Source organism: Schistocerca americana, chromosome 4, assembly GCF_021461395.2.
Source record: "Schistocerca americana isolate TAMUIC-IGC-003095 chromosome 4, iqSchAmer2.1, whole genome shotgun sequence".
Lineage (NCBI taxonomy): Eukaryota > Metazoa > Arthropoda > Insecta > Orthoptera > Acrididae > Schistocerca > Schistocerca americana.
Window position 1 is genome coordinate 837454123 of NC_060122.1, and position 13597 is coordinate 837467719.

Genomic DNA, 13597 nt, shown 5'->3' on the forward strand with positions numbered 1-13597 from the left:
AGATTGATCACAGTGTGCACAGAGATGTTTAAGTAGCCAGTCTTCCTGCTCTCCATACCTGAGTGGAATGGGATAAAGCCCTAATAAATGGTACAATGCTACCTACCCTCTGCCATGTACTTCGTTGTGGTTTGTAGATACACTTGTGGCCAAAGCCAAAAGAATTCAGATTGACTCATACCCAACAACAGGTGAAAAAGTATCTCCATTATCAGGTCCAGATTTGTATGAATATTCTTTTCCACGTAATCTAGCTTTGTACCTCATGCTGCTATTTGATTTGCATTTTATTTTGTAAATCCACTTACAACTGACAGCCTGGCTATCTGGAGGTAGATCCACTAAAACCCAAGGTATTATTTCATTCTTCATTGCTTTGTACCATTTCTCAGAGTCTGTGGATGCTGTTGCCTCTTTGAAAATGTGTGATTTACAAATGACTACGCTGCATAGGCCACATAATATAGTAAAGGAACTGGAGGGCAAAGTTCACCATGTTTTTTAAGAGTTAGTCCCAGTTGAGCAACAATCACAGTAGCACCATTGCAATTCAGCCCTATTTTCAATGAGTTGCTGAACATCTCCAGCATTTGTCGATGTATTCATATGTAATGTTGTTGAACTTTAGTTCTGTAGGGTGCCCTGTGGCATTTTTGGACAAGTTTTACAGGATTAGCCCACCATTACTGTTTTTCTTGGTTTTGTTTTGAAATTTTGATCAAAGCAGTTTGAGAGTGCAAATCACTTGGTTCCAGACTTCATCGTGTGCTTGAGTGATGTTTCCTTTCCGATGAGTTTCTCATAGGGTCCTTTGACCTTACCTACCTCTTTACTTCCTGGATCTCTACTCATAACTATTGATGCCACTTCCGTATACACCAACATCCTGCATGCCTGTGCTCTTGCCGCTATTGAACACTACCTCTCCCAGTGGCCTTCAAGACACCAAACCCACTATCTCATTCCTCATACATCCTACTATTTTGTAACACACAGCTACTACTCCTTTCAAGGGAAGGTATACAAACAAATCCATGGCACAGACAAGTGCACCTGCATCACATACTCATGTGCCAACCTGTTTCTGGATGTTCTAGAAGAAATCTTTATAGCCTCCCAAAATCCAAACTCTTGGTGTCCTTAAGGTTTATTGACAATATCATCATGATCTAGATCCAGGGCCAGGACACCCTATCCTTATTCCTTCACAATCTCAACACCTCTCCCGTCCACTTTAGTTGGTCCTCCTCAACCCAGTGTGTCACATTGCAGGATGTTGACCACCTCACCTCAGATGGCTCCATCCACACCTCTGTCCTCATTAAACCTACCATCGACCACCGGCACCTGCATTTTGACAGCTGTCTTCCCTTCCACACCAAAAAATGCCTCCATTCAACCTGGTCATCTATGGACGGAGTATCTGCACTGATGAGAGCACCCTTGCTCAGTATGCTGAAGGTTTCACAAAGGTCTTCATAGACAGATATTATTCTCCAGAACTAGTCCGCACACATGTTTCTTGTGCCATATCTCCACAAATCTCAAACAGGGTACTTATAATGTATTCTCCATTGTACAAGGTGCCCATTGTCCATTTACGACTACATTAAACTTGACTCATCAAATTCCTTCCGTGATAGTGAATTATCTTCTATCTGGACAGGAACTTTGAGCTTCCCTAGTGGTTTAAACATTGAATGCCATTCCTTTGTTGGAAACTGTGTTTTGATGTAGCACTATCAGCAAGCCATTACTATTACAATTGGTAGCAAAAGTTTTCTAACTTCTGCACCTAAAACAATCTATTGTTGCACTCAGCTTTATAATGACCTTATGTGTGGGTAGTAGCGTTCAACATTCTTCTTGTTTTCAGTGCTTTTGCTTGAATTGCTTTGAGAACATTGACTTTTAATCTTTTTGTGATTAACCTTAACAGCAACAAATGTAATTATCGTTTTTTCAGTCAGTGACAACACTGCTCTTCTTTCAGTAACTTTGCTGTTAAATTATCAAAAGACTGCCTAGTTTCATCTCACAAGTCCCAAACTGAAACAAATGAACCACACTTCACTGGCAGGCCACCTAAAACTTCTGAAATCTTGCTTGCATCTCCCACTGGTTCACCAACATGGGGAAAGACAGTGCTAATGCTTCAATTTTACTAATATGTTGCAAAATGGCACCACAGTGTGACGTGTCGTAATTAAATCAACAAAAGAATCAATTTTTGAAAATACATGCATTATATATTTTATAATTAAATAAGTTTTGTTTCTGCGTAACCATATTTGTTGCCGTTCACTGTTAGTGAATTCCGTGAAGCCCATTCCACATACTATTTGTTGTAGCAGTCGACATAAGTTTGTTGCTGGTTGGATTCCATATCGTACGGAATAAAAAGCATCACTTTTGCATTAAGCTCATCCCACAAATTCTTTTAGTCGGTGCCTTCAGCTGGTCTGACTGTACTTCTGCTAACAATATCCTGCAATTTCTTAGCATGAAAGATAATTTTCGTGTGATATTTCCATAATTGAAAATTACCTATATCAAATTTCTGCTTGCTGGTAAACTTCATTTAATCCATATTTTATCTTTTTTCAGTATACTGATCAAAAGTCTTTGATCTAATTGAACTTAATTCAGAGATTTGTTTGATGTGAAAATATTTTTTTGGGCCCGTACCAGTTGGACAGACTTAAATCAAGTTATAACAGCTGATGAAGTAAATAGTTTTATTTCTTAATTTAATGGACACTTATTCAGAAGACACAAAGCAATTGCAATTAACAATGGTGATACTAAAAGTTTAAGCAATGGAATAAAAGACCATGGGTCATCAAGAAATGCCAAAGATAAAATACAAAAAAATACTTCAGACAGCTGGACAGCTGGTGGCCCGCAGGCTGCATTTGGTCCACAATTGATATCAAACTGACGTGCTGGAGAAATTCCAGGTGAACACAAAATGAATGCACCCGCAGAGGCATGTGTATTGAGGCACAATTTGCTTGTATGACGTGATGGGAAAGGAGTGCCATTCATATTGGTGCGTTACTCCCTAAACATTAACATCACAGATGCTAGTTTTGAGTTTATGTGCAAGGAGCACTGCTTTTACATGACGAGGCGGCCTATGAGCTGAAGTATGTATTTGATTCGCGCCTGCGGGTCACCAAAGGTTGCCCATGTCTACACTAAAACATTATTTGCATGTACACAGACTTTTAAAGAAAACCAGCTCCCAGCTAAACTACACTACACAACACAACAGCTTTTACTAATGAAGAAATAGTGGCTTTTAATTTTGTTAATGATAAATAAAGAGGTGGATGCCGTTTTCCATCTGACAGTGATGTGGCGAACGTATTGGCCTCACCACATTTATGTAGATAGGTGATGGAGTCATTTTATGAGAGATTCCCATAATTTTTTCATCTAATGTGTCTTTATATAAATTTTTCTGTACAATATTTTTCACAATGTTTTTCATTCTGTGGGGTCTGCTTGCTTCTTTTGTGTTTCATATGTGTATTATTTGTTGTATTGTATTCTGGTAAATGTAGGGTTTCATTGGGAAGATTATGAGAGAGAGTTTCTGTGAAGGTCCTTACCGCTGTTGTCTTGGTGATACTGCATGGCATATGGATGTTAGGTGTCAAATATAGGTTCTGTGCTGTGATTTGGAACTTGTAATTTACTGTAGATATTTCAAATCCTTGCTTGTATCTGTACCTAGATTAGATTAGATTAGATTCTACTATGAAATCCATTATCTCAGTCGTACCATAAATGATAAGTATTAATATAGTATTTTTTTGTGTTGTATATTTATTTTGTAATTTTCTTTTATTTTGCTTGTTTATTGTAGACTTTAACTGAAACTATTGCAACATTTAACCGCATACTGTAATTTGACCAATAACAAAAGTTTATTCATATGATTCTGTACAGCTTCACCTTTGTATTCTTGCCTCCCTTTTCGAAAAAGTCCCAAATTCACATTTCTGTACACCTAACAGGAAAAGGGAGAGAAGGAAATGTAGTAGGTGAATATGGATTGGATCTAAGAAATGAAAGAGGAAGCCACCTGGTAGAATTTTGCACAGAGCACAACTTAATCATAGCTAACACTTGGTTTAAGAATCATGATAGAAGGTTGTATACATGGAAGAACCCTGGAGATACTAAAAGGTATCAGATAGATTATATAATGGTAAGACAGAGATTTAGGAACCAGGTTTTAAACTGTAAGACATTTCCAGGGGCAGATGCGAACTCTGACCACAATCTATTGGTTATGACCTGTAGATTAAAACTGAAGAAACTGCAAAAAGGTGGGAATTTAAGGAGATGGGACCTGGATAAACTGAAAGAACCAGAGGTTGTACAGAGTTTCAGGGAGAGCATAAGGGAACAATTGACAGGAATGGGGGAAAGAAATACAGTAGAAGAAGAATGGGTAGCTTTGAGGGATGAAGTAGTGAAGGCAGCAGAGGATCAAGCAGGTAAAAAGACGAGGGCTAGTAGAAATCCTTGGGTAACAGAAGAAATATTGAATTTAATTGATGAAAGGAGAAAATATAAAAATGCAGTAAATGAAGCAGGCAAAAAGGAATACAAACGTCTCAAAAATGAGATCGACAGGAAGCGCAAAATGGCTAAGCAGGGATGGGTAGAGGACAAATGTAAGGATGTAGAGGCTTATCTCACTAAGGGTAAGATAGATACTGCCTACAGGAAAATTAAAGAGACCTTTGGAGATAAGAGAACCACTTGTATGAACATCAAGAGCTCAGATGGAAACCCAGTTCTAAGCAAAGAAGGGAAAGCAGAAAGGTGGAAGGAGTATATAGAGGGTCTATACAAGGGCGATGTACTTGAGGACAATATTATGGAAATGGAAGAGGATGTAGATGAAGATGAAATGGGAGATACGATACTGCGTGAAGAGTTTGACAGAGCACTGAAAGACCTGAGTCGAAACAAGGCCCCCGGAGTAGACAATATTCCATTGGAACTACTGACGGCCTTGGGAGAGCCAGTCCTGACAAAACTCTACCATCTGGTGAGCAAGATGTATGAAACAGGCGAAATACCCTCAGACTTCAAGAAGAATATAATAATTCCAATCCCAAAGAAAGCAGGCGTTGACAGATGTGAGAATTACCGAACAATCAGTTTAATAAGCCACAGCTGCAAAATACTAACACGAATTCTTTACAGACGAATGGAAAAACTAGTAGAAGCCGACCTCGGGGGAGATCAGTTTGGATTCCGTAGAAATATGGGAACACGTGAGGCACTACTGACCTTACGACTTATCTTAGAAGAAAGATTAAGGAAAGGCAAACCTACGTTTCTAGCATTTGTAGACTTAGAGAAAGCTTTTGACAATGTTGACTGGAATACTCTCTTTCAAATTCTAAAGGTGGCAGGGGTAAAATACAGGGAGCGAAAGGCTATTTACAATTTGTACAGAAACCAGATGGCAGTTATAAGAGTCGAGGGACATGAAAGGGAAGCAGTGGTTGGGAAGGGAGTAAGACAGGGTTGTAGCCTCTCCCCGATGTTATTCAAATCTGTATATTGAGCAAGCAGTAAAGGAAACAAAAGAAAAATTCGGAGTAGGAATTAAAATCCACGGTGAAGAAATAAAAACTTTGAGGTTTGCCGATGACATTGTAATTCTGTCAGAGACAGCAAAGGACTTGGAAGAGCAGTTGAACGGAATGGATGGTGTCTTGAAAGGAGGATATAAAATGAACATCAACAAAAGCAAAATGAGGATAATGGAATGTAGTCGAATTAAGTCGGGTGATGTTGAGGGTATTAGATTAGGAAATGAGACACTTGAAGTAGTAAAGGAGTTTTGCTATTTGGGGAGCAAAATAACTGACGATGGTCGAAGTAGAGAGGATATAAAATGTAGACTGGCAATGGCAAGGAAAGCGTTTCTGAAGAAGAGAAATTTGTTAACATCGAGTATAGATTTAAGTGTCAGGAAGTCGTTTCTGAAAGTATTTGTATGGAGTGTAGCCATGTATGGAAGTGAAACATGGACGGTAAATACTTTGGACAAGAAGAGAATAGAAGCTTTTGAAATGTGGTGCTACAGAAGAATGCTGAAGATTAGATGGGTAGATCACATAACTAATGATGAGGTACTGAATAGGATTGGGGAGAAGAGGAGTTTGTGGCACAACTTGACCAGAAGAAGGGATCGGTTGGTAGGACATGTTCTGAGGCATCAAGGGATCACCAACTTAGTATTGGAGGGCAGTGTGGGGGGTAAAAATCGTAGGGGGAGACCAAGAGATGAATACACTAAGCAGATTCAGAAGGATGTAGGTTGCAGTAGGTACTGGGAGATGAAGAAGCTTGCACAGGATAGAGTAGCATGGAGAGCTGCATCAAACCAGTCTCAGGACTGAAGACCACAACAACAACAACAACAACAGCTATGGAAGAAAAGTTTGATTGACAACATCTAATGCAAAGAAATTAGAATGACACATTATAATCACAGGTACTGAAAAGTTGATTCTAGGGTAGAGATCAAGAAGATGGCCCAGAGTTTATTAAAAGCAGACCTACATGTGTTGTATAAATATTCTAAGGAAAGTTCTGTTAGAATTTAAATATTTGAAGAGAAAAGGAGACCACTCACTGAATTACATAAGTGTTGAGTTGCTGACAAGTACACATGGAAAATGAAACAAGAGAGAGAGAGAGAGAGAGAGAGAGAGAGAGAGAGAGAGATCTATATTAGATGGACACACAATGTAGGGATAGCAGTTTGGCTGGTGGATTGGAAAGGGGTGTGTCTATTTTGGTGGGTAGAGAGAGAAAGAGGTGGGAAGCAGGAGGAGGGGTTGGGGAAAGGTAACTAATGGCTCGGAAGAAGGCAGCAGGTGTGGAGGATAGATATGTGGGAGGGGGAGGCAGGGGCAGGTACAGGCGCAGGTGCAGGTGCAGGTGCCAGGCATGCAACACACAGGCACTGGAGCCGGTGAGGTGGGGCCCACGATGAAGATAGCGTGGATTGTGAAGACACGACAGGACAGAGGAAGGGGAAACTATGGGTAGAGAGTGTGGGGAAAGTGGTTTAGCAGAGATTGAGGCCAGGAAGATTCAGAAGTTAAAGGTGTGTTGCAAGGATAACTGCCATCTACATAGTTCAGAAAAGCAAGATACAGATGACACGGATTGTGAAGCAGCCATTCAACTCGAGTATGTTTTGGTCAGCTGTTCGCTGGGGGTGGTCAATCAGGTTTTTGGTCCCAGTTTGATGGTGGCCATTCTTTTTGGTGAACAGCTCATCTACATCTACATCTATACTCCGCGAGCCACCTTACGGTGTGTGGCGGAGGGTACTTATTGTACCACTATCTGATCCCCCCTTCCCTGTTCCATTCACGAATTGTGCGTGGGAAGAACGACTGCTTGTAAGTCTCCGTATTTGCTCTAATTTCTCGGATCTTTTCGTTGTGATCATTACGCGAGATATATGTGGGCGGTAGTAATATGTTGCCCATCTCTTCCCGGAATGTGCTCTCTCGTAATTTCGATAATAAACCTCTCCGTATTGCGTAACGCCTTTCTTGAAGTGTCCGCCACTGGAGCTTGTTCAGCATCTCCGTAACGCTCTCGCGCTGACTAAATGTCCCCATGACGAATCGCGCTGCTTTTTGCTGGATCATGTCTATCTCTTCTATTAATCCAACCTGGTAAGGGTCCCATACTGATGAGCAATACTCAAGAATCGGACGAACAAGTGTTTTGTAAGCTACTTCTTTCGTCGATGAGTCACATTTTCTTAGAATTCTTCCTATGAATCTCAACCTGGCGCCTGCTTTTCCCACTATTTGTTTTATGTGATCATTCCACTTCAGATCGCTCCGGATAGTAACTCCTAAGTATTTTACGGTCGTTACCGCTTCCAATGATTTACCACCTATGGCATAATCGTACTGGAATGGATTTCTGCCCCTATGTATGCGCATTATATTACATTTATCTACGTTTAGGGAAAGCTGCCAGCTGTCACACCATGCATTAATCCTCTGGAGGTCCTCCTGGAGTACGTACGAGTCTTCTGATGTTGCTACTTTCTTGTAGACAACCGTGTCATCTGCAAATAGCCTCACGGAGCTACCGATGTTGTCAACTAAGTCATTTATATATATTGTAAACAATAAAGGTCCTATCACGCTTCCCTGCGGTACTCCCGAAATTACCTCTACATCTGCAGATTTTGAACCGTTAAGAATGACATGTTGTGTTCTTTCTTCTAGGAAATCCTGAATCCAATGCCCACATAAAATGCTGTACACAAATTGCTGCAGCTGGTATGTGGCATGCCTGCTTTCACAGGTGCCCCTGCCCCTGGTGGCTTAAAGTAGTACTGTAACAGGACTGGAGTAGGATATGCTGGGTGGATATTTTGGGCAGGTCTTGCACTGGTCTTCCTCCATGATAAGAGCACCGTGGCAAGGTGTGAGAGCGGGAGTGGCACAGGGATGGGTCAGGATGTCATGTAGTGTTGGTGGGTGTTGGAATTCCACTTTAGGATGGGTTTGGAAAGATTGTGGGCTGGATGTCCCTTATTTCCATGTATGATGCTAGATAAGGCCCTTACAAGAATGTGTTTCAGTTGGTCCAGTCAGAACTTCCAGAGAAATCCTTATGTGCAGTGACAAGGGGGTTGAAATATTTAAATGTTGAGCACCAGAAAGTAATAAGGTGGCATAGCAGCCAGATGTGCTGTTAGGGAAAATGCTTTGTGATTTGGTGTACCATGTTGCATTATTACTCGTTACTTTAGAAGAGACAAATGAAGCAGCAAGGTTATAGATGCATTTACACCTAGGGATCTTGCACCTAGTGCCCGAGTTTGCCTCACATGTAAGAAAAAGCGTGCAGCAGGTATATACCTCTTTCTCGGCATACATGATGACAAACACACGTTTGTGTGTTTGTTATCATTTATTTCCAGTACAGTTTTTGCTTCCAAGAATGCTCCATCATTTAGGATTTATCAGTAGTTGTTGACTTACAAGCATACAAACAGCTTCAACAAGAAATGTAGTTTAGCATGTATGTTTTACTACAGGGAGACGCTGCTCGAGTGAAATCACTTTTGGATGAAGGCGCCAATCCAAACACAAAGGATTTTGCAGGTTGGACACCACTAGTAAGTGAAAACACTACATTTTATTCAACTAAAAAAACATTTTAGGACTTTATTGCATACTCTGTAACATGATATGATTCACTCATCATCGCCCTGCCCAAATGGCTAAGAACAATAACTTGAAATGTGGAGAGAGTGCTGACCCTATAGTGTAGGTATCACATAAGAAGGGATTTTTAGAAATTCCCTACCATAAGTTGGTGAAATAGACCATGTAACATTCTTGTAAATATGTCACTATTAAGGTAGTTTTGACTCTAGAACTACAAAAATTGGTATTTGGATTCTTGATCAGAATTGATGGGTACGTGTTTCAGCATTGTTTGGAAATTCAACCCCTAAGTGGGTGAAGTAGTGGGTGAAAATTATTTTGGAAATAAAATCAATATAACAGAACTACTAACGCACTTTTAAAGCTACATCTATGAAAGTTAGTACTTGACTTCTTTTTCAGTGTTTTTGGAAATTCAATCCTAAGGGGCTGAAATAGGTGTTGAAAATTTTCATAAAACTGTTTTAAACAATGGAAAATACAGGACAGAATAATGACAGTATTAAGAAAAGTATAGATTGCTGCTCACTATATAGAGGAGATGTTGAGCAGCCGACAGTCACACTGGTGAGAATGGTAAACGTGTGAGCTTTTGGCCAAAAGGCCTTCTTCTGAAGTAGACAACACAAAACGACCCACACGTCTGGCCTCAGTGGTCATATAAATATGTGTGTGTGTGTGTGTGTGTGTGTGTGTGTGTGTGTGTGTGTGTTTTGTGTACTTTAGAAGTTCTTCTGGCCTAAAGCTCCCATGTTTAGCATTCTTTTTGGCATGTCTGTCTGTGGCTCAAAGTCTCCCCTATATGGTTAGGAGTAATCTATTTTTTTATAATCTATATTGTAGGCATCAGTTAAGGAGGAATTTTTTGAAATTTCACCCCAAGGCGTTGAAATAAGGGATGAAAAGTTTTTAGAAAAAATGTGTCACTATGAAGGCAATCGTGAAGCTAATGCAACGAAAATTGATGTTTGGTATCTCAGTCAGAAATAAAAGAAACAAAAGTTCAGAGTTTTGGGAAATTTGAAAGATTTTCAAAAATTATTAATAAAAAACTACTTAAGAATTTTTAAAGCTACATGTATGAAAATTTGCATTGGACTTGTCTGTTAGATATGAAGAAATATGTGTTGATGAATGTGGAAATGTCACCATAAGAACTAACAAAACTCAAAACTCTTGAGCACTTACATCCAGGACTACACATTTTTATATGAAAGAATTGTCACTGTTACCATTAAGTTATATGGAATTGAAATGGTTATAACAGGAGTATATGCACTGAATGATGATATGCCACTGTGAACCAAAGGTCTTTCTAGCAGAAATTAGACCACCTACTCAACGAAGTTAAGAGCCACTGAGAAGCAATAATAGCAGGAGATTTTAATGCAAGAGTGGGCTCGCAGGTAAATGTTGTAGTGCTAGGAAGATACAGAGAAAGTGTTGTCAATAGTTCTGGAGAAGATCTTATAGAATTCTGTAACCAGTGCAGCTTAAGAATTTTGAACAGACGGTTTTCAAATAAATATATTACCAGATATACATGGGAAAGATCCTCATTACAACAGAAATCTTTAATTGATTACATCATTAGTAAGCAGAGATCCAAAATGGTAGTTCAAGACTGTAGAGCCATGCGGGGAGCCAGTAGTGGATCTGATTACTATATAATTTTATCAAAGATGACATACCTGTTTGGAAGAAAACCGTAAAAAACTGGACAGGTGACTATCCAGTGCAGTGAAGAAAAACTGGAACGACACAGTATAAGATCTTTCTCCTAAAGCAGTTCAGCATGAAGGATATACTCAACAAAGATTTGGAGTGTGAACAAAAAATGATGCCAGAAGATGAGAATGTTGAAAGGGAATACGAGAATATTAAACAAGCAATAAGGAAAATTGCTGTAGAGGTACTGGGGACTGTGAGAGTAAAGGAGTAGACAAACAGGATCCTCCATGGAATTCAGATGACCTTAAGTATTAGCATTTGGAAAAGGAAAATTTATACAAAAAATTGTTATCAACTAAATCACCTCAATATAGACAAAATTGCAAGACACTAAATCAGGACTAAGGAACAGGATTAAATTAAAAAAGAACTAGACGTGGGAACAGAAATACATCCAGACTGAGAGTCTAATAGGTGGATCACAGATGACAGAAATATGGAGAACAATCATTGGTATGAAGAAAACACCAGTAAACAAAGCAGTAGAGAATTTAATTCCTTTAAGCGAATGGAAAAAGCAGTACACTAGAGACGAAGGTAGGAGTGAACAGACAGATCGAAATGCAATCATCACTAAGAGGAGGTACGCAGTGCATTAGATAAAATGAAGAATGGCCAATCACCAGGTCCTGGAAATATTCCTGTGTAATTATTGAAAGCTGGAGAACACCATTTGGAGAAAAGAATACACCTTATAAACAACTGCTGTCAACAGATATATGACAAAATGTTTGACACCATATTGGAGAAGACCAGAGTGGGTTCAGACAGAACATATCTTGTACAGATAACCTCTTTATTTTACAACAGCTAATGGAGAAATTTATAGCAGTAGGGAAGGAGTTTCACATTGTCTTTGTAGATTTAACTAAAGCCTAAGACACAGTTCATAGAGCAAAACTCTGGGAAGCTCTGAAAGATTTAGATATGGATGACTATCTTTTACAGATTATTATTGAAATGTACAGAGATAATAAGGTATGGATTAAAAGAGGGACAAAATTATCAGCACCTATTAATGTCACAAAAGGGCTGAGACAAGATTGCAGTATGTCAGCCATCTTGTTCAGTGTATATGTATTAAGTGGCTCTCAGGAGGTGGCTGTGGAGAAATGGGAATTATTATTAATGATGTAGAGCTCTTTTCATTAAGTTTTGCTGATGATTGAGCTGTTCTAGCAAAAGATGAATTCGATCTTGAGTTCACGATATGGCGTTTATATCAGGAGTATGATAAATGAGGACTGCAAATGAGTCTGACAGAAACCGAATATCTGGTAGTGAATAGTGACACTAAATTTGAAGTACACATCAGTGACAGAGCAATTATGAAACAGATACTAGAAAAAATTAAATATCTATGGACATACATCGACAAAAATGGCCCGGGTACTATGTAAATAAAATTTAGTATACAAAAAAGCAGAAAAGTAATAGGGTGTATGAATTCTTTTACGTGGGACAAGAACATCTCTAATAATAATAAGAAAAGAGTGGGTATGGTAGTGGTTGAATCTGTTCTATTCTATGGGGCAGTGCGAACTGAAAAGAATAATAACAGCTGTAGAAACGGATTATTTATGAAAGAGTGCCAAAATATCAAGAATCGAAAAGAAAACTAATGATGGAAGTGAGAGCTCGAATGAAGGCAGATGAAACACTGATAGTCAGAATTGAAAGAAAGTCTATGGACATCTGTTGAGAGTGCCAGATCATTGATGGCCAAAAAAATATTTGAATGGAAACAAACGTAAATGCAGGAAACCATGACATTCTTGGAATGACCACACCAATGGAATAATGGAGCATTGCGAGGCTTGGTGGAAGATAACAGGAATACAACAAACTGTTGTTATTAATTGATACCTGTATTAATTAATCCCATAATAATAATAATAATAATAATAATAATAATAAGTACATTCAGAAAAGACCATGCTGGCCTTAGTTATTGGGAAAAGTTTAGAAGCATTGCAATTTGTGAACTAAATTGAAGAAAACTGTTTAACAGTCAACATGACAAATCGGCTTTTTCAGAATTGCACAGAAAAAGAAACTTGTCTTTAATGCATTAATTTTTCAGTAGCCTAATATGTTTATAAAGTTATTTTTGTTGTAATTATTGTGCAGTTGCGAGTGAAGCAGTGGGTGCTAAGCTAGTAAATGATAATTTACCAAAAATTTATAAAAACATTGTTACTAAAGTTTCTGTATTTGTTATTCTCTAGTTGCCTTCATTACATAACATTTTCAGTGAAAATTTGTCAAACTTTCAAAAGTACTAAAAATAAATTAATTACTTAGGAACAACCATACCTTAGCTTTCTGAGTGACATGTTGTTGTACCACCAGAAAAATGTCATCTTCACATGTGAATTTCTCAAGTCTGATATCTTCGTCTTTGATTTGCATACTTCACAACCAGACGTGTTGCATTATGAAGATATTTCATACAAATATTTGCAGTTTTTTCCTTAACCTATTGGCATAAGGTGTGAGGGGGAATGAACATATGACATAGCCCACACATGGGCTTTATTGAGATATTATGATTCTAGCAGGCATCAGATTCATTTGATGCCTGCTGTCATACATTCTTGATAGAGATTCCAATG

At 38.7% G+C, this 13597-nt stretch overlaps 1 protein-coding gene across 2 annotated transcripts in view; it reads left to right on the top strand.

Annotated features, from left to right (window-relative positions):
* The window catches only part of LOC124612667 (BRCA1-associated RING domain protein 1-like), a 194451-nt gene that overhangs the window by 101122 nt on the left and 79732 nt on the right, over positions 1 to 13597 (top strand). For both annotated transcript variants that reach the window (XM_047140991.1, XM_047140992.1), the window contains one exon: positions 9119 to 9199. In XM_047140991.1, coding sequence (XP_046996947.1) covers positions 9119 to 9199 — 81 coding nt within the window. The remainder of the gene's footprint in view (positions 1 to 9118; positions 9200 to 13597) is intronic.